Source organism: Corvus moneduloides, chromosome 16 (genome assembly GCF_009650955.1).
Source record: "Corvus moneduloides isolate bCorMon1 chromosome 16, bCorMon1.pri, whole genome shotgun sequence".
Lineage (NCBI taxonomy): Eukaryota > Metazoa > Chordata > Aves > Passeriformes > Corvidae > Corvus > Corvus moneduloides.
Window position 1 is genome coordinate 1,894,566 of NC_045491.1, and position 20,548 is coordinate 1,915,113.

General features: G+C 42.4%; 1 protein-coding gene across 1 annotated transcript; it reads left to right on the forward strand.

Annotated features, from left to right (window-relative positions):
* Positions 1-9,372: 9,372 nt before the first annotated feature.
* LOC116452151 (putative short-chain dehydrogenase/reductase family 42E member 2) lies at positions 9,373-20,495 on the forward strand. The gene is made up of 11 exons (XM_032126345.1): positions 9,373-10,267; positions 10,795-10,890; positions 11,863-11,920; positions 12,497-12,615; positions 13,693-13,768; positions 15,218-15,300; positions 16,537-16,674; positions 17,657-17,722; positions 18,383-18,446; positions 19,105-19,178; positions 19,752-20,495. Exons 1-11 carry the CDS (start codon positions 10,046-10,048, stop codon positions 20,007-20,009), a joined length of 1,254 nt encoding a protein of 417 aa, XP_031982236.1. The 5' UTR covers positions 9,373-10,045; the 3' UTR covers positions 20,010-20,495.
* The last annotated feature ends 53 nt before the right edge of the window (positions 20,496-20,548 follow it).

The window sequence follows — 20,548 nt, forward strand, 5'->3', positions numbered from 1 at the left end:
CAGCTGTTACTGCTCCCTGGAGTCACATTCACCACAACCACAACCCTGTAGCAGTGCTGGCACACACCGTGTGTTCAGGGAATTGCATTTTGGGGTGAGCAGACAAGCCAAGGGCCAAGACAGGAGTGAGAATCCAGCCTCTCTCTTTTCCCCTTTCTTAAGGCTTACATCAGTTGCTTCATGGGTGGATTGCACTATGTGAGCCACCTGTGCTACACATACACACCAGGTGTAGCCCTGACAAACCTTAAAGATGTTACGAGTTTTTTCTTAGGAACCAGCTTTGCTCTGACCAGCGAGTTCTCCCTCTCTTGGTCCCCACATGAATCAGGAGCGCTGGATTTGCCACGGTAGGTCATGGAAGACAGTGATGGAAAAGCTCTGCAACTGATTATCTCCACTCTGTATTCATTTTGTCTTTTGTTAGCATTTTACAGGATTTTTAAGACCAGTAGACTCTCTATTATGGAGAGTCTCTCACTAAATCTAAAGAATACGCAGGAGAGCTAACAGCAACCCTGGAAGAATAAAGGTTACAGGTAAAAGACAATACACAGTGACAGGAAAATGCATGAGCAGCCACAATTACCACTGCAGCTTGAATGAGCAATGATTTGTTTTACTCTGTTTTTTTTTCTTTTCACTAAACAAATATTTTTGTGTGCAGTGAAAGCAGTAGAGTCTGCTTGATTATGGATCTGCAGTCGGAGATTATCCTTCTCCATACAAAGTGAGCTCCCACTGTACATCTTCCTTTACATCTTCCTTCAGTTAGGGGCATTTCTCAGCCCTCTCTCCTATTCCTGGCAATTGACAGGAAGCTTAAAGAAGCTCTGTATATATGAGACCTTAATCCAGGTTTGATTAAAACCAGTTCAATTCACGATTTATCACTACAGAGCTGCAGCTGACCCAGCAAGTGCTGCAGGCAGGAGGTACTGTGAAAGCCTTTACTCCCTAGAAATGCAGAATAGAAAACCACAAGTGTAAAGTTACTTCCCAGTGAGAGCATTTTAGCTGCATGCAAACATTCAATTTGGTTCTAAGTTACTTACTTATAAATCTTTCACATTGCTTTTATTGGACTGGTAGCTCAGGATGCATCCCAGATTACACCAACACTTTTAACAAGAGTGCAGGCTCTGACCTTGTTTGGATGATCCTCAGTTAGGACTAACCAAGGAATTCACTGGCTTTGTGGTTTTAAGTCCCTGTGGAGTCCCATCATTTCAGTCCTGTAACACCAAACCTGTGGTTTGTTATTTTGGGTAAGATGCTTTTTACATCACTGTTAAAACAGCACTGATTAACAATAACTGGCTTTTATTATTTCAGCCATCAATTAAGCATGCTGTTACACATCCCTTAAAATAGCCTAACAAAATATATTCAACTTTTGCCAGCCCTCAGACTACCACAACACCAATACAACGAACAACTTTCAGTTGCTTTCCAGCACTCCACAGCACGCTGTATTTTCTTACCTAAACCTCACATGCTTTCTTTTCCCACTCAGCAACCTAGAGTGGTAGTTCTCCCAAATACTCAAATATTGGACTTACTAAGTGTTACTTCATTAGAATGTAAAAGTCTAGGCACAGGACAAAAATTAAAGCTGTGAGCAGAAAAGTAGAATGGAGCTGACCAAGGCAGCCCCTGGAACCATTGATTCTTGTGCATCATCCCTCTTGCCCAATGTCACCCTTTGTTCAGCCAAATGCTTCCTTATTACAGGCAAACTGATCATTGTCACTCCTGGACAGGAAACATCGTGTTGAAGTCCTGCACTGGAAACACTAAGTGCAAAACAATCTTTTCATTCAGTACTTAAGAGGACGAGCCAATAATTCTTATTTATTTCATTAGTGTTTCCAATATTCATTTTAATATCAGCATCAGTGGAGTAACTGGAATTTCCTGTGAATAGAGTAACAGTAATAAAAAAGTTTCCCAGAATATTTTACTACTAATAGACTTGGTCTTCCTTCAAAGTATATCCCACAATAAACCAACAGATGCAAACATAAACTAGGATATTCTTCTGGGATAAGAAAATTTCTTCCTGAATATTTCTTTACAGTGCTTCCCTGAACTGCAAGCTTCCCCTTCAATCACAGCCAGTTTTTCAGAATAAACCACAAGTTCAATTTTCAAGAGCAACAAGAAGTTACTGCATGTCCATATTAGCCCACCTTTCAAGAACACCTCTTCCTCATTCTCAACATCCATCTTCCACATCTTCAGTTTTCTATTCTTCCTCCCTAAATTCCCCATATGAAATAGGTCAGATAAGCAGCCATCCTTGGAGGGTCAAAACATTCAACCCCTTATATTGGTTATAGCTTAATTTGACTTTTCCAACAACAGATGACAATCTGTGAGATCAGACAGTTCCTTCTCGTTGCTGTTGTTTGCTTGTTTCCAAACTAAAGGCAACCACAACAAAACACTACCGTGGTAGAAGTTACCTTAGAAGTTCCACATTAAATTCACAGTCATGCTCAGACCGTAACACTCACTGAGTAAATGCAAGTGGCAACAAGATGTTGCAGAATGGGTTAAAAATGAGGAGATGAAAGATACTTCAGACTACTACTTGCAGGGAGAGAGGAGGGGGAGATAATCACCTTCAGTTTGCAACTCTTCTTCAAGCATACTTGGTGTAATAAATTTCACTACAGCTACACAGTCCTGAAGTATTTTTACTAATCTGTCAGAAGAATACAATTAGCACCAAAAAGTTTCAAATTACTGAAATTACAGCTTTGATATTCAAATAAAGGATGTGCAGCCCTCTCAGACACAGCAGCTGCAAAGTCATCTGAAAATACCCTCATCTCATTTGAAATACTCAACGCCCCAGCCGTGCTGCAGTACTGTCAAACCAAACACAGGAAAGGGAACAGAAAATCGGACCCAACAGTGAGTCTGAGTGCAGGTTCATGTGCTTCTTGCTCTCTGCATGTGCCGATCTGCACACCTTTACTGCCGGTGTCAGTAACTGATCTCGGTGCAGCCACCACTGCACTCCCCGCTCCCACGCCCTCATTTTTGCTTCCTCTTGCTCTTGAACAGATTCTGAACACTTCACCACTTGTGAGGACTTTTTATAACCCTAAAATTCCACATATTAGAACCTACATTGGAAAAATTATCTACAGGCTTGCTTGGCTTTCTAAGATGATTCTTATGCAACACAAGAAGAAAAAACAAGCCAAAAAAAGAAATCCCCACAGAAATGGTCAACACAGAAATAGCTCCCTCAGTTTAACCACTGATGTAAGCTGCAGCCACAATGGTTTTAAGGATACTGGCGATTTTTCTGCTTCTGTCAACATTATCACATTTGTATTTAGTCCCCCATCCATGTGACCAGAAAAAGTAAATAAATTCTACAATGAAAGGATTACACAGCCTGTAAGCAACAATGTCTTGCTGTAGAACACATCAGAGCTGACACCCCACTCCTCTCCCCAAATGAAGAGCCAGGACAGCTCTGTGAGAACTTCTTTCCCTTCAGTAAGCAGATGCTTTAAAGCTTGTTCGTTTACTTGAAGACTGTTGAAAAAGAGACTCAGAAAAGGCTAACTTGGCGATTTTAATATAAAGCAAGCTTTCACCAAAAGTACTGTACGTCGTAACTCTATACCTTTAGACTCTTAAAGACACATTTGTTTTCTCCAACCATTTGTTCACCTTTTCACTGAACTATTCTCCTTTCTTTCCTTGAAATGGTTGATAATACTCTCAAAAGAGAACTATGTAAGTAACTGCAAATTGAGCAGCCTTGCTGCCAGCTTTTTAAGTTTACTTCCATGTGCTTAAGAAATTCATTAAGCTTATTTACCAGCTTTACTTTCTGTAAATATCACAACTGGCTATCAGATTGAAGCATCCCAAGCTAGGAGGATGCACCAATAGGCCCACCTCAGCCTTATGTCACGTAGGAATGAAAATTTCTCATGTCACTGCTAAATGAAATTAAAAAGTACCAAAAAGTGTCAGTTCATTAGCTATCACAGCTCTGGGGAATAAGGCATGGTCCTAACGGTATAGAATAACCTGTGTGAAGTGATTCCATTACCATCAGGAAAAAATGTGAGCAGTAAGGATTGAGGTGAAGTGAGATCACACGAGCATGAAACAGTGCCAAGAGTCTCCAAGTTTTAGGGCTCTCACCTGCACTACTCTTCACTATGAGGCACCTGTATGGGCACTATGTGACAACAGTGTCCCCACACCACGGGGCCCACTAAAACCAAGGTAAAACGACTTGCAAGCAGTATCTGCGGAGACGGCTTTCTGTTAAAACAAGAAATTCGTCTGTCCCTCCCAGGGTCCCCTGCCCATGGCCCCGGAGAACCTCTCGATGCCGGGTGTGCCCGCGCTGTCGGGAGGCCCCCGGCGGCCGCGGGGCTGGCACCGGGCACGGACACCTCAACCCGGCGCTATCGCCTTTCGGCCCCTTGGCGAACGCTCCCCGAGCGCACGGCCCGCCCTCGGCGTTCACGGGACGGGGTTCGCTGGGCTCCAGCCCGGCGCCCCGAGTCCTACAGAGGCAAAAGACGGACCGCGACCGCCGCCGGCGCAGCCCCGCCCGCCCAGGGCCGCTCCCCGGCCGGGTCTCCCCAGCCCCGGGCAGAGGCACCTGCGGCCGGGCGGGACCCCGTTCCCTACCCTTGGCACCCCCGGGCCGCGGGTCACGGCTGCTCTCCCGCAGCCCCTCGCTGCCGTTCTCCCTCCCCTCCTCCCTCCCGCAGACACGGACACAGCGGGGCAGCGCTGCGGGGCGGCGGCGGCGGCCCCGCGCCGTGTCCGGACGCGCAGCGCCGGTACCTGTGCCAGGGAGACGCCGCGGCCACGCTGCTCCGGCCGGGCCGCAGGAAGGACGCGCCGGGCCCGCCCTCGCCTCACAACTTCGGCAACGCCCCCAGCCGGCCCCGGGCAAATCCCGGCACCGGATCCGCGCCCGCCCGCCGGACGGAGCCGGAGCCTCCCCCGCGGCACACGGCAGCGCAGCCGCGCGCAAAACCGGGCGCGGAGCGTGGGAGCCGGAGCCTGCTCGGGGCAGCTGCAGCGAAAACCCGGAGCCGGAGCCCTCGGCCTGACACGGTGGCCAGCATCCCCCACTGCCAGATCCCGGCCTCTCCCTCACCTTCCCTGTTGGCCCTGCTTCTGCTGGGGATGCTTCCAGCATGGCAAACGGTTACAGTTCTCCAGTCTAGTCATGATACAGGTGGGGGAAGTCCCAAAACAGGAGGGGAACCAGGTCTGGGCTCAGTTGCAAAAGAATTGGGCACAAGGCCCAGGAGGAAGCAGCACATGAGCCCAGCAGGATGTCCTGACCTGACGCATCCTCACAGCAGTGAGGAGCTCCCCTGGGCTCGGCCTCCTGCTTCCCTCCACTCACAGGAAATTAGATGCCTGCCCAGGCAACTCATGGCTGTACACGTCCTTCTGTCTGTCTGCTTGTACTCAGGGGAACAGTGGCTCTTCTGGGGGAGGGTAACCAGAAGAAAGGGATGAGCAACTCTTATGGTGGGAGAACCTATGAGACACCACAGGCAGCAAGAGACTAAGCTCTGTCCAACCTGGCCTTGGACACTTCCAGGGATCCAGGGGCAGCCACAGCTTCTCTGGGCCTCCTCCCAGGGAGGAATTTCTTCCCTACAAAATGACCTCAGCCATTCCTGCTGGAATCTCCCACATCCAGATGGGCTCCTCTCTGAGGGCTGGTGCTCCAGCTCAGCATTTGTGCTCCTGGTGAGGCTTTATTTCCTGATTTTCACTTACAACAACCTTACTTTAAAATCAGGAAATGATGTTTCTCTGGATAACTGAATGATCCAGCCTTTGCCCTTTACTCATCACATCTGCTGTTTCATTTGTTACTCTGCAACTTTTACTAGGAATATGCGCCATAAATATACATATTACAGTTTTCTTACTTCAGAATTCTTTGAGCTTCTTACTGATATCTAAGCTCTTTCTGTTTATTTCTAAAATACATTCCAGCTCCTCAGCTGAAGCATTAATCAATATTTTGGCTAACTCAGGACCATGACAGGATGGCAAGGACTCCCCACAGTGCATTTCTCAATCCTGGTGAGCTTGGATTTGGAATAACACATATGGATAGCAGCTCTCCAGCCCAGCTCCCTATCTCAAACTTTGCCTTGACAAAAGGAAGGCACTTCCCTCTACCCTGCTGCCCTGCCAGCCCAGCCCCAGCTGAGATGTCTGCTTGTGCAGAGTCATTGTCCCAGGAGATTACAGCTGAATCCCTGTTAGGGTGAATTTCAACTCTGCCTGCTGGATTTGCAGAGATTAACAGCAAAGCACCTTAGCTCTTGCTCTGAGCTGGAGTTTCTCGAGTGCAGAGTTTAAAATTCCAAAGGGGCATGTGATGGTGGTTTTTTCATGAAACTGGACAAGCTGACCACTTAATCACCTTGCACTGTAAACTGACATAAGCTAATTAACTTTACAGGCAAAAAGAGTCTAAGCTGGTGTCAAAGGAGGCTGTGAGAGTTGTTGCAGCTGCTGTCTTCTAAAATCCACATAATCTGCAGCCAGGAAATATCTACAAGTGGTATTTATTTCCTCACTTTAAAGATCACATCTCAATTTCCCCTTCTGCCTCTGAGAAAAACAGCACCATAAGAAAGCCAGAAACGGAGGTTTTTCCTACTGGCCTGGAGGATCCAGCATCACCACATCTAACCCTGGTACACTGGGAGTGTTTTTTGGAAGAACTTTCTTTATGATCACTGTATTTTGATGATTTTAATCCCAGGGGCTTTTATTCAAAGGGAAGATCTCAGTAGGGACTGCTCTGGGAGCTGTGGTAGAACAGAACAAAGGAAAAGGGAGCTACCAAAGGAGAGCACTGGCAAATAAATGCAACAAGTTTGAACACTTGGTGTGCCTGGATAACTGAGGGGGGGGGAGAAAGGTTAGAGCAGCCAAGCCAGGAACCCAAAATTCCTGGGGGAAAGAGCAGCATTTCTAATGAAAGCCCTGTTTGTCCTGCAGCTGGAAAACAAAAGCAGGCACTATTTAACATGCAAGACACAGCCTGGCACTCAGAACACCTTCCAGCAACGTGCCTGAGTGTGGCAACTTTGCAGCCCTTGGAAAAGTGTTCAGTCAGGAAGGAACTGTTCTAAATGTACTGTGGTATTGGCTTTTCGCATGTTCCATCATTGTTATGAATGGATTGTGATGGTGGTTTTTTCATGTTCCTTAATGTTGGAAAAGCTTTGCCTGGGTTCTGTAATGTAATGCTGTAGAATGTCTGTAGTTTGGGTGCTCAGTTTGGCAAGGATTGGGGGGGTCTTCACATTCCTGGAAAATCTTATCAGAAGAAAAGAACCCAAAACCAGACGGAATGGAGCCAAGGAAAAAGATAAGACTGATAAGATGATACTCAGCGACTCCAAAGAATTAATGAATGATGCATAACGGTGATGAATACGAAATAAGCGATGTACTTTTAAAGCCTATCTTTTGGATGTAAAGCTGTGCCTTTGGATCTCTGCCGAAAGACCCGGCCATAACACCCTTTGTGCTGTTATCTCCTAATTGTCCCTTTTATTAAACTTTCCTTAAAATTTTACGAAGATTGAAGCTCGTTTTTCACAGAACCAAGGGCACAGTAAATTTGGGGAACAGCAGGTGGCAATGTCACTGAATCGGCCTGGGGCTGGTTCTACAATCACACCTGGATTTACACTTTCTGTCATTTTGGACATAAAGTTATTGCCCGGCCACGATTCTACTGCTCAGTGATGCTCCAACAGGACCTGTGAAGATCTTATTTGTGTCATTAAAGAGTCAAACTCACCATGTGGCAATAATGTCAAGGAAAGCTGGCCTACAGACCAAAACAAAGCTGGTAGGCTACACTGGATGTCAAATGGGACTGGCAAATAATCTCGATTTCAGTTTACTTACAGAAACGCAAACTTAAAAATAAGATAAACACCCCTTAATCTCACAACTACAATCTGAGTTGTTGCTAGTCAAAAATAAGTACTTCGTTGCAGCATATGAACCATTCCAGGTGGAGACAAAATTCAAACTCATTTTAGCATCCTTTCCTTTCATGTTGTAAAACTAAAGAATATCAGCTGTGGTGCTCAGATCTCTCCCGTGGCTGGAGAGCACCATTCAACCAGATCTTAACACTACGTGATTTTAAAGCATTCGTCAATCACATCTTAACCCCCAGGACCAGAAATGCACTTTTCCATCAGTTTTCTTGGCATTATTCAGCTTTTCTCAGGATGAGGCCACTGAGTTTTCCCCCAGACCTGGCTGGCCTCTGTAAGAAAGACAAATCAATGTACTGAAGCTTCAGTACCAGCTGGGAATAGCCATCTCTCTTATTTCTGTGGGTCTTTACTGAGTCTCAGTTTAAGCTGGCTCTTGTTTGATTTACTCCTATTCTAACATAACTGCAGTGTGTCTTTAAGTGATTAAAATTTAATGAACGTTCAGACATGGCACAGGTGTAAGGAAAGAGGTAAACGTGTTCAAAGCTTGACTTCTGCCTGGAATGGGTAACTGAAATTCTGCATCTCCTGACCCTTTTCACACCCTCCCAGGCTCGAATGACCACCGGGAGGCTCAGGTGGAAAGGCACCTTAGCGCTTATTTGTTTATTTGCGCCTCTTTGGATACTCCTGCTGTTTCACAGGTGTCTCAGAAGTTCTGCATCTCTCTGAGCCATGTCCCACCACCGACTGTCCAACCAGTAGGCAGGAAGTGGTGGTTTTTTTCCTGAACAACCTGTTCAACAGGTACCTCAGTGTGGCCGGAGCCCTCGCTACCGACAGGATGCTTTTGAGCAGCAGTCACAGCTGTGTGAAGACACTTGGAGGTAAGAACCACCATAGGACGCTGTGGGATCCCTGGGACGCTCTGGCAACCCAGGAATACCGTGACATGCTGTGGGATCCCCAGGACGCTGTGGGCTACCAGGACGCCGTGTGACGAGCAGAATCCCAGGGATGCTGTGGGACGAGCAATATCTCAGGAAAGTTGGCAATCCTAAAGCTGCTGCCAGATGAGTGGGACCCACGGGTGCTGTGGGAGCCTGGGGGTGCGGCGGGATGTCAGAGATGCTGCGGGGTGAGCGGGCGCCGGGGATGCTGCGGGGCCGCTGCGGGGCTGTTGGCGGGGCCGGGCCGGACGCTGCTGCCCGGAGCGGCTCCCGCGGCCGCTGCCCGCGCCGGCCCCGGCGGCCCCGGGCCACAACGGCCACAACGGCGGCGGCCGCGGGAGCCGCCCGGGGCCGCGGGGACGGGCGGGGGCCCGGCCCGAGCACGAGTCCCTGCGCTGCCGCCCGGCCGATTTGCAAGTGAGATGCAGAGAGCCCTGGCGGGACTCGGGTGGCTTTGAATGTTTAATTGCGGCCGGGGCACGGACGGGGGGGTGTCGGAAAGAGTCGGTAGTCACAGCCTCTGAAATGTCCTGACTGCCGGTGAGGAACCCCTGGAAGGGCAAGAACTCCCATGTTCAGGAAATAAGTGATTCACTATCATTTTTTTGTTAATGCAGTTATTAACCTTTTCTATAGCACAGCAGCTATTTTATTCGAGTTCCCCTCAAAAGCAAGGGATTTTATAGCCTTGTTCTCTGACACACCTTCTAAAGTTATAACATAAGGATCCAGGCATCCCTCTTCCCTTCTGAAATCGTCATCTATCTCAACTCCAGGACTGCCAGTGATAACAACTCAGCATATTCTTAATTTATGTTCAGCTGCTGCTACTTAGAAAGAAGCTGGAAATACCACTTCTGTCAGACGTCTGCCTTGGCAGTAAACTGGGGACTGTAAATTCTGTTTTGCTTTTGTCTTTCTCTCTTAAACAGGTTGCATTAAAGTCAGATTTTGCTGCTGTGAATAGATCTTGTTAACATGAAATTCCCTGAAATTGTCTGCATCCAGGAGTGCTATGGAGCAATTTTCACCATGTAGGAGGAATTGTTGCATGTATCTGGTAGTGCCAGGCAGTATTTCATTGACACAAAACTTACAATGAGTGTAGTAGCAACACCCTCTCGCGGAATCTCTGACTGCAAATGGAACAGAAGTGCTGGAGCACACAATAAAATCCATATGAGAGCCGTGGTGACAGGAGGTGGTGGCTATTGTGGATACAAGCTGGGATGTGCTCTTGCCAACATAGGAGCTTCTGTTGTTCTGTGTGACATACACAAGCCTATGTGGCTGATTCCCAATGGAGTGGCGTGGATCCAGGTATGATAAATAATATTTTCCAAACAGTCAAAGTTATTTCATTTTCCATAATGCCTTTTCTGCAATGTCTTACTAGTTTTCACAGAATCCAAATACCTAATTGCCAATAATTTCAAATTTCAGTAACCTTTTTAACTGCATGAATATCCCACATGAGTTTTGGTGAATGGATTTTAGTATATTTGAAATCAAGAAACCAGCAAAACCTGTAATGAACAGAGCAGTTTCACTCCTGACTCCTGAGGATCCTGCCCTCATGTAGGCCTTAGTTTAACCACCTGTAGAATAAACACTGGAGTATTGTGAACCTTAATGAATGTCTTTAAAGTCCTTTGGGTTGTATGGAAGACATGTATAATTATCAGCAAGTACTGAGGTATGCCCAGTTTTGAGTCCCAGGACATACAGCAAGTACAGTTCTATGTATGCATTATATATATGGATTCCCTCTGTGCTAACCCACTGTATGACAAATGCTCACCTGCAGCTTTGATTTCAAATCAAATGTCTTTTCTTATGTATTACAGACAGATATCAGGGATTACAATGCCATACTTGCAGCCTGTGAAGGGGCCGACTGTGTGTTTCATGTAGCTTCATATGGAATGTCAGGAACAGAGCAAGTGAGTCCACATAGTTTTGGTTTTTTCTGTGTGACTGCCCACACTGAGGGTGAGAGACTTGATGCTGTAACACTGTATGACAGATTTTCTCTCTTATTGCCCTGGTGTTTTGGTAAATTGCTCTGTGCAAAGTGGAGTGCCAGCTGCAAGCAGGCTGCTTGCAGACTGATTTCCTCTCCATTAGACGCTCCACCTGGGAAGGTGTTTGAGATGGAAATGGCATTGAAAAGTTCTGAAATGTTGTGAAGATAAAAGAAAGGACAAGGGAGGCTGGTTCCCTCCGAAACCCTGATCCTTCCCTAAACCTTCACAGGTTTAAGGTGTAAGGTCACTTGGAAGAATAAAACCTGAACTAAATTATAAATTATTTCATATATCTGAATTATAACAATAACAGCATTTCAAGTCTTTAATTGTTTGCCATTGGGTAAAAAGCTGCAAGGATGCACTTGATGTAGGACTTGGAGTCACAGTTTTATAATTAGAGTTACAAGCACACGCATACACACACACAAACAAACATAACCCTTTCTTACCTTATTTAATAAGAGGAACTTCAGTAATTACCCTGTCTGGATAGAACAGCTCACTCATTGTTTGCCACTGAGCAATGCATAATTGGAATTGCTCTGGTTAGAGGCAACTGGTCACTAAAGTGCTACTGAAACACAGATATTTAACATACTGCTGCAAGATATATAATAACTAGACACATATTTTTAGAAGCACCACAATTCTCTTTGCTTCAAGCAAACTAGTCTGTAAAAATACAAGAAAAATACAGGTATAATTTAAAAATAATGATTAGAGTGATGATTAGTAATTCAGACTAGTGATTAGTCTGAAACAGCAGTCCAAATTACATTTTTAATAATTAAAGCACTAAATTATGTTTATTTGGGAATATTTATAACATCCCTCATTGAATTTAATATGTATTATTATTTTTAAATGCACAATTTCTTTTCTTAGTTGCATAAAGAAGAGATTGAATCTGTAAACATTAACGGGACAAGATTCATCCTTAATGGTAGGTATTTAACTGTGCCATTAGGTGTTAGTACAGCATATCAAATATCATAAACCATTTAGAGAAAGCCAGTTAGCCTTTTTGGCACACTCTATTTGTTACCAACTACTTTACATTGTTGGCAGAAGATGAGGAAACACATCACAGGGGGGGATATGCTCAATCCTGCCATGAAGTGTGATATGAGAGCCAGCACTGTAGTTACTACTTCAGCTTTTCAACACCTTGTTTGACTGATGTGGGAATCTGTATCCATGTAAGGAGTTAACCAATTCTCTGTGTATCTTGTAGCAGCTAACCTGGTTGCTAATACCTTGTGCACAGGCAGTGGGCAGCCCTTGAAGCAGAAGGACTTCTGCCCTGATGCCCAGCTCAGCATGTGCCAGAGAGTAAAGCACTTGCTTCTACACTGATGTCTTCCCTTTAAATATCCTACACTTTGCATTTCAACTCACCCAGTCACAGAATGGAAGCATTTTCTCTTTTAAGATTTGACACTTTCTTAGAAAAAACATCACACAAACTTTTTCCCCATATAATTTTCCAGTAATTAATTGACTTTCTACATTGCTACAGCCTGCAAACAACAAAACATCCCTCGGCTGATCTACACCAGCTCAGTGAATGTGGTGTTTGGAGGGCTTCCTATTGAAGACGGGGATGAGGAATCTTTGCAATATTTCCCAATTGACAAGGTATTTTGTTGTAGTGTATTTTCAAATTTCCTCTTTGTTTACTTTCGTGTTTCTGAAAAAGCCTGGAATTTTTATGACAGTGTTTTGCCAGATGCCAGAATCCAGGCACAAGAAAGGCCAGGTGGGATGAGAGTTTGAGCAACCTGACCCTGCCCATGGAAGAGCAGTTTGGAATGAGATGATCTCTGAAGTCCCTTCCAACCCAAATCATTCTGTGATTCTATGAAAGAAAAAAGAAAACTCTTTATACTCTTTGAAGATACTATTCACAACCTTGGCACATCAGTTTTATATACCTCAAAGTATATATTTCTTTGTTTTCCTATTAAGGCCTTGATTTTGGAAAATAACTTGCACAATGTATGTCACACTAACATCAGGGATATTCCACCTGGACATGAGGATTGTGTTATATGGCTTGGTTTCTCTTTAGCTATTTATTATCAATATGATTTTTTTGGTTTTCCCTGATTGAGGATGACATATATTGAATGTAGAGCTGATCTAGAAAAGCAGCCTATTTTTATATGGTTTTATTGCATTTAATTAAAAAAGAGAAAGTACTTCTGGCTGCTTTGCACACACAGTTGTTTTTTGTGTGCCTCTTCTCTCCATCAAGTACTTCACAGTCTTTCAAGAAGTAGAGATGGAGAGAAAATATTAATAATATTTTTAATAACATTTTGAATAACATTTTTTCTGGGACAATGCCACATCGAAGTGGACAGGATACTTCAGACCAAGTGTAATGACTTCAAAACTTGGCTTTTGACTTTTCCGTTACCTGAAGAAATCCGGATTACAAAGTAGTGATCAATTACATTCCTGGCAGCATTCAAAGCATACATATATTTATTGCTTCTCAAATGTGCTGAAATTAATTAAACAGATTTGCATACACAAAAATGCTTCCTTACCCTAGAAATATTCATGTTTTACCCCGAACCTAATACCCCACAACTTCTGTATTTTGAGGTATTTGTTGCCATCTGCTAAGTAAAGACTAGTGAAGAAGAGATGCCTCTCTGCCCTGTCATTTCAGGAACAGATACAAATATTTTTGCTTTTTCTCTGTAGCTCGTTGACCATTATTCCAGAACCAAATCAATTGCAGAACAAATGATACTAGCAGCTAATGGATCTCCACTAGCAGGTACGTTTGTCTGAGCATGAATTCATAGTAGAAGTTACTACTCCTCTTCTTGTTCATCCCCAAAATCCTGTGTCCTGTATCAATCCTTAGTAGACAAGACTGCCCAGCAGTTATGAAATTAACTTACCAAGCCTCTCTCACAAACAAAAGTATTTTCACTTAAAAGTTACTTTTAATTGGTTTAAGTTCCCACAATGTCTGTAAAGGGTTTTAGCATGGTAGCAGTAAGTTCAGTATGTTAATAAAAAATAATAAGAAAGCTATAAATTAAACAAAACCAAGTGTTTAATGTCACTGTCTCATGCAACATAAGTAAAACATGAATGCTGATTCAATTGTTACGTACCACACACCCCCTCAAGTTATATATTAAAATCTGAAATAGCCACCTGAGCCTAGAGCCTGGAATTATTTATTAGTGCTTCCCAAAGTTTTCCATGCTGAAGAAGCCAGTTATACACTTGAATACTTAAGCTCACCTGTGAGATACTATAACTGCCAGTGCAAAACAAATTAATGTAAAGTGCAACTTGATTCTATGTGACCAAGTGATACTGAGCTAAATTTAGCTGTGGACAACTTACAGGAAAGACTTTTCACTTGATACTTGCAGAGGGCTATAAGAGGTAGAAAGTCCATGATGGGAACTCCATCCCAACAAAATTATTTGGTTTAAAATAAGAAAGGGGTTTTTTTTTCCCTTTTATTTCCTTAGCAGCACTTCACATCAAAGCCCCTCCTAATTTTGGGACCAATACACATTTCTGCATTTGTCAATGAAATTAGAACCACTCAGTGTTCCAAACATACCATTTTGATCCTGTGCCATAGCAAGACTGAGTATTTTATATGTTTACAAGTACTATTAAGAACAGTTATTAGCAGGTGATGGAATAGCCAACTGATGTACTTGGGAAGATTGGACTTTTATGATCCCACTGAAATTGTCAAGAGCTTCTACCTCCCTCCAGTGGGAGCTGCACCTGCTGTTGAAGGAACATTTCAGCTCTACCTTGTACTGCTAACAAGTCACTGCTTCCCATCAATAGTTTTGTGTGGCATTAGTTGGTTTCATTCCACTATCCAATAGATTTTCAAATAATCTGCTCACTTCAGCAAACTCATCACCACAGTTGGCACATGCATTCACTGCTCTGGCACAGGGACAAGGGACTGATCAGAAAGTGATTTTTAACTATCTGGTATTTTCTAGCAACACAACTATGCTTGCAAGACTTCTTTGAATCTTATCTTGCTGTTTTGCATGCTCTGATTCTCCCAATTTAATATCCAACTACTAATGCAGAACCTTTTGGTATGTATTGTTTTTTAAGGTTGTGAAATGAATTTATTTCAGAGTAAGTTCTGCTGCCACAGCCTTTGGTTCATCCAAACATATAATGTAGTCATGTGAAGCTCTCTTAAGAATGGTCTTATCCCATGTTCTAGGAGGTGGAATACTCCATACGTGTGTTCTTCGCCCACCAGGAATCTATGGACCAGAAGAGCAGAGACACTTGCCAAGGCTAGCAGTATGTCATCTGAATTTTTTAACCAGCAGAGTTTTCTATGATATGGATAAAAAGCTGAAAGGAGCATCACTTATTTTTATTATAAATTGACTGGTCTTACTGGGTAGCAATTCAACAATTCAATTGTCTGCTGAGGATATTATAACTTTTTTTAACAAGCATTATATCTGTAAAGAGTGTAGATTTAAAAAGCCTTTTTTTTTGAAATACGAACACACGAAAATCCAGCTTTATAATGTAATGATTACTGTAAGATTCAGGCCAATCCATGATATTTCAAATGTCTGTTTACATGCAACTTACACCAAATGGTTTAAAATACTAATGAAAAGGGATACAGCAAAATATCTTATTTCCACTCTCAACTATTAACAGCTTTCACTGTCCAATGAAGCAGGTTCCAGAGCTGGAAGCACCCTCTGGTACAACAGGTTACTGAAGGGCAGCAGCTGAGGTGTTCACATTTTGCTCTTTTTCACTGGCTTTTAAACTGCAAGGCCAACAGATGATGTTTGGAACATGATCCCTGTAGAATTCTGTGAGCCAGTTATTTTAAAAGAATTAGCGTAATACAAAGTTATGCACAGCTTTCAGGAAATTACAGATTCAAGTTGACCACATAATAAATATTTTTGGTTTGTGGCCGAGGTAGGAAATTATACTAGAGTCAGCTAAAACATACTTTATCATCTTGTAAATAATTTTAAGAATGCAAAATGTCATTTCAGTTAAATCTGAGATGGGTTTTTTAGCCCCTTTAAAAAAATATAATATTTTTAAATGTCTATTTGATTTTGAGCTTATTTGTTTTGAGCCAATTTTAAGGCCTTATGCAACTGTCATGTTTTGCAGTTTCTAAAATTCACCTATTTAATGAAAATGACACTTTCCTTCCAGCCAAAGTGTACCTTCCAGTTTTTCCTAGCCAAAGATATTTGATAAATTTGATACAATTTAGTGAATACTTTTGATCCACTTAGAAGTGTATCTTACCTTTCCATACAATATTTTACTTATCCCTAGAACAGACTTGTATTTTTTGTAAATTCAGGACATATTGCAATACATTTTTTGACATTTTCTCATGAGAAGTTCTCTTGAATATTTTTAATTGATTCATGTATTTTATTTTTTTTTTTTAAGTAGAGATAAACCTACATTTATCTGGACAAGAAAGTGCACTTTAGCTCATTCTAAAACCCATTTTGCTTTGGTTTAATGTTTGTTTGTCTACAGAAGATTATTGAGAGAAGGCTACTTAGCTTCAAGTTTGGGGACCCTACTGTTAAAATGAACTGGATACATGTTGAGAATTTTGTACAAGCTCATATTCTGGCTGCTGAAGCTCTCACCCCTGAAAAGAGCTACATAGCTGTAAGTACACAGTAAAAGCACCACAGATTTCATGTGTCAGTGGATCCTGCCACTGTAACCTGTGCTGTAGTAACCAGTGCAGTAATCAGTGTTACTGTCCTTCAGCTTACGTTGTTGTCTGTGTTTTCAGCTGATAAATGTGCTACAAGCAATGTGGGATGGGGCACAGTGTTAGCTGTTGGTGTTGGTTCAGAGATGGAATATTCAGTTCTGTAAGAATAGCTCCATCTTTGCATTTTTAAAATTTAATATCTGTCATTTCTGAAAGATGAGCAAAGAATGTTTGCCATGTTGGAAATGAAACTGCAAGTTCAGGCAGATTCATTCCATTCCCCTGTACAGGTCCAGATTTAATGTCCTGAACTGTGATGATCAGTTCTTCCCATACCGTGTGCCAACAGAGGCACATTTCATTTGGGTTCATTGCTTTCAAAACCAGTTACAACTGTTCTCCTCCTTGTAAATCAGGTTTTTATTCACCTGAAGCACTGCCCTGAGAGTAAATTAGAAAGAGTTTCAAAGTAGATTAAACTACTTTTTCTAAAAGCAAAAGGAAAGCAGGAACGTAGACCTTGGCTACACAGGGGTCTTCTGGATTCCAGTGAGCCTTAACTAGACCCAGAGCAGAACGTGTTCCACCCTCTGGTGAACACCTGCCAGCAGCACCAGGAGATCCAGCACCACCTCCAGTGGTGTCTCTGCACAGTCAGTACAGCCACTCTGAACAGGCACAACTATAATAAATCATTTACTCCAAGGCATGTTAATCACACAAACCATTTGGTCACCAATTTCTTTGCACACAACAGTGCAACTGATTGAAACACAAGCAGAGAGTTTGTGACCTGTGTGTGCATCCACTCATACTTGGTATTGCTGTGTTATTTTTAAGCTATTCATAAGGAGTGAGATAAAGAAAAAGAAGTGAATATATATGCAGTATTATTTTTGCTGACTTATCTCTTCTTTACCTCTTTAACAGAGTGGCCAGGTGTATTTCATTCATGATGGCGAAAAATCCAACCTTTTTGAATGGTTAACTCCACTTGTATGTGCAATATTAATCTTCAAATACATCAATTTCTTTAACTGTATGCAACTCCAGCTTTTGTGTGCATGTTACATTTCGTATGTTTGCTTTGGGTGTGAGTTCCACATGGAACTCTCTGAATGTGGGTTTAATTCCTGCTTGAATTTCAGTGTGATCAGCACTGTAACAAAGCTCACCCAAAATACTACATTAAAGCGTCTTCCCTGAGGCCAAAGGACCATTTACACCAGCACCCTGTCCTGAGCTGTTATTGGCTTCATTTTTGGGGCATGCAGATGGGAATAATAGGTACTTTGGGTGGGCAAAAAATATGTCTTAAGTATTCAACTATTCATTCGTTTCAAAATACCATTTAATTGTTAATGATAGGCTCAAAATCCTAAACATGTCATGATGTTAAATTAGGTATCAGCCCACCATGACATTTCAAGTAATTATTATAATTTTTTTTCCTTCTTTTAAGACTGACATTTGAAAATGACATAGTGTCTGTGGGTGACATTTAACTGGAATCCCCTTAAAAATTAAAAATAGTAAGAGCAATGATTATTTTTTCTCTTTTAACAGTAAATATTTCCACAAATATCTTCTATATAGAAACTTTCAAACTTGTTTGAAGTTTCTGGGGTTTTTCATTTTTTTTTAAATTTTTTTCAGTTTGAAAGATTAGGTTGCAGTAAGCCATGGATACGTATTCCTACTTCCTTCGTTTATGCATCAGGTAAAATATTTTATCAACATTTCTCTTTCCTGTCCATGCTACCCTCATTCCTCTGTAATATAATATTGTTGTATTTCATTTGCCCACAATTTTTATTTTCATGTATAAAAAGAATATGCTGTGGGCTCACCTAGTGTTCAGCAGAGTGAAATTCAGCTCTGTGCAGTATGTTGAAACCAGAATGATCTCTTATTCAAGTTCCACTAAAACAGGTTTTATGTAGGACCTAACAGATTTATAACTTTGTGGAGTTAATTATAAAAAAAGTTAAATGTAAAATTCCATGACTTTATGAAATATGCTGAAGAATATCTGCTTTGCTGCATGGCTAAATGTCTTGTTCTCTCTAGAATCAAATCCCCTGTGCAGCTCAGACAGAATCCAACTGAGTTCTCTGTCACCATATTTTCTATGAAGCCACATGACCTTTTCAGTGGATCTGTGCCCAACCATACAAACCCTTTTCCCACAAGCACGATAACTAAAATTAAATCCAGCCCCTTGTGAGCAAGTAGTCTTGATGGTGTTAGTAAGCGTGCCCCAAGCTCTCGGGTCTGTGATTATCCTTCACGAGCATTTACAGTGTGAGATTTGTCACAATCATAATGGCAAAGCAACTTACTGTTCTTACCTCAAGTAGAAATCTTTTATTATGCAGCCACATTCATGGAACACCTTCATTCGATTCTGAGACCATTTGTTGACCTGCCCCCACTGCTGACCAGAAATGAGGTAAAGTCTGTGCTTGTAAACTCCCCTTAATTCTCACAGGATCCATACATGTTAATATGAGAGAGACTTTTAAGATTAAGTTGGTAGAAAGTAAAATTCACCCAGCGTTACTTCAGCCTCCAGTTTCCAAGGCAAATACATGCATTGTGTACAATTTAGGCAACGTATTCTGCTTGTTGCCATGATTTTGGAAAAGAGCTTTATGCTTCCAATCTGGGAGGGGCTTCTTCAGCTCCTCCCTTCCAAGGGCCAGTATCCTGCATGGCTTGGCTGGGCCTTTAGGCTTTGATGTGCCTCTTTGAGTACCTAAGCAAGAGAACAACAGCAGAACATTTTTTGTGGATGTTTACAGATTCTACTTTGCATCTTTTAATGCCTCTTTGTCCTTTCAAGAATCTCCTTTTGAGTGGACAATTTTAAAAATAATGTGTGCGATACTCATAGGACGTTGGTATAACGTTGTGGGGCTTTTATATTTTATGTTTCCTTTAACTGTGTCTTCGCTACCATTTACAGTTTGTTCCAGTTGCCTGTGTATTCATAGCTTTCTATGTTGACTCTTTTGCCCTGTAGGTACAGAACATTTCTGTAACTCACACATTTCGAATAGACAAGGCACGGACTCAGCTGGGGTACCACCCACTGAAGTATGACTTCGCTGATTCTGTGGACCACTACATTAAATCCAGACCACAACCCTCGAATTATTACCTCTTCCTCAATATTTTGCTTACTTTAATTGTTACTTTAGTTTTGTTTTTTCTTTCTTTAAGACTTGATAGCCTTTCAGCTTTGCATTTTTTTAAAGAAAGACGACACGGACCTGCATAAACTGCACAGTCACAGTACTGCCACTCGGATAATTCTAACCTCCACAATAGTTACTGGCAGCTACTTTTAAATTTACAAACAAAATCATAACAGATCAGTGGCTGGACCTGAGAAATTAAAATACAGTAAAGAATAATTGCCAAATCACCGAAACACAACTAGAGTCAAGATTGTTGCGTCTATTTCAACCCAAAACTTTCCATATTGATTGCTGAAGTAAATGAGAACCTGCAGAAAGAACAAGAGCTGCAGACAGCCTGCAGTGCATCACCAGTGAAGAAAAATAGCTGAAATAAGGAGAAAGACTGACCACAGCTTCTGTCATGACTCACTACCTTGGGGAACAGAGGAACAAGCAAAGGGACAGACAGAACAGATTACTGCAAATAACACACACCAGGCCTACAGAGACTTCACATAGTGTGATTTTGTGAATTAGCTCTATCACCGCATCTGAGGGCAAATAAAAGTGTACTTGAAACATTGCTGAAGTCCATGCTGTGCTTCTGCACAATGTCCCAGAACTGCTCCCTGCCCTG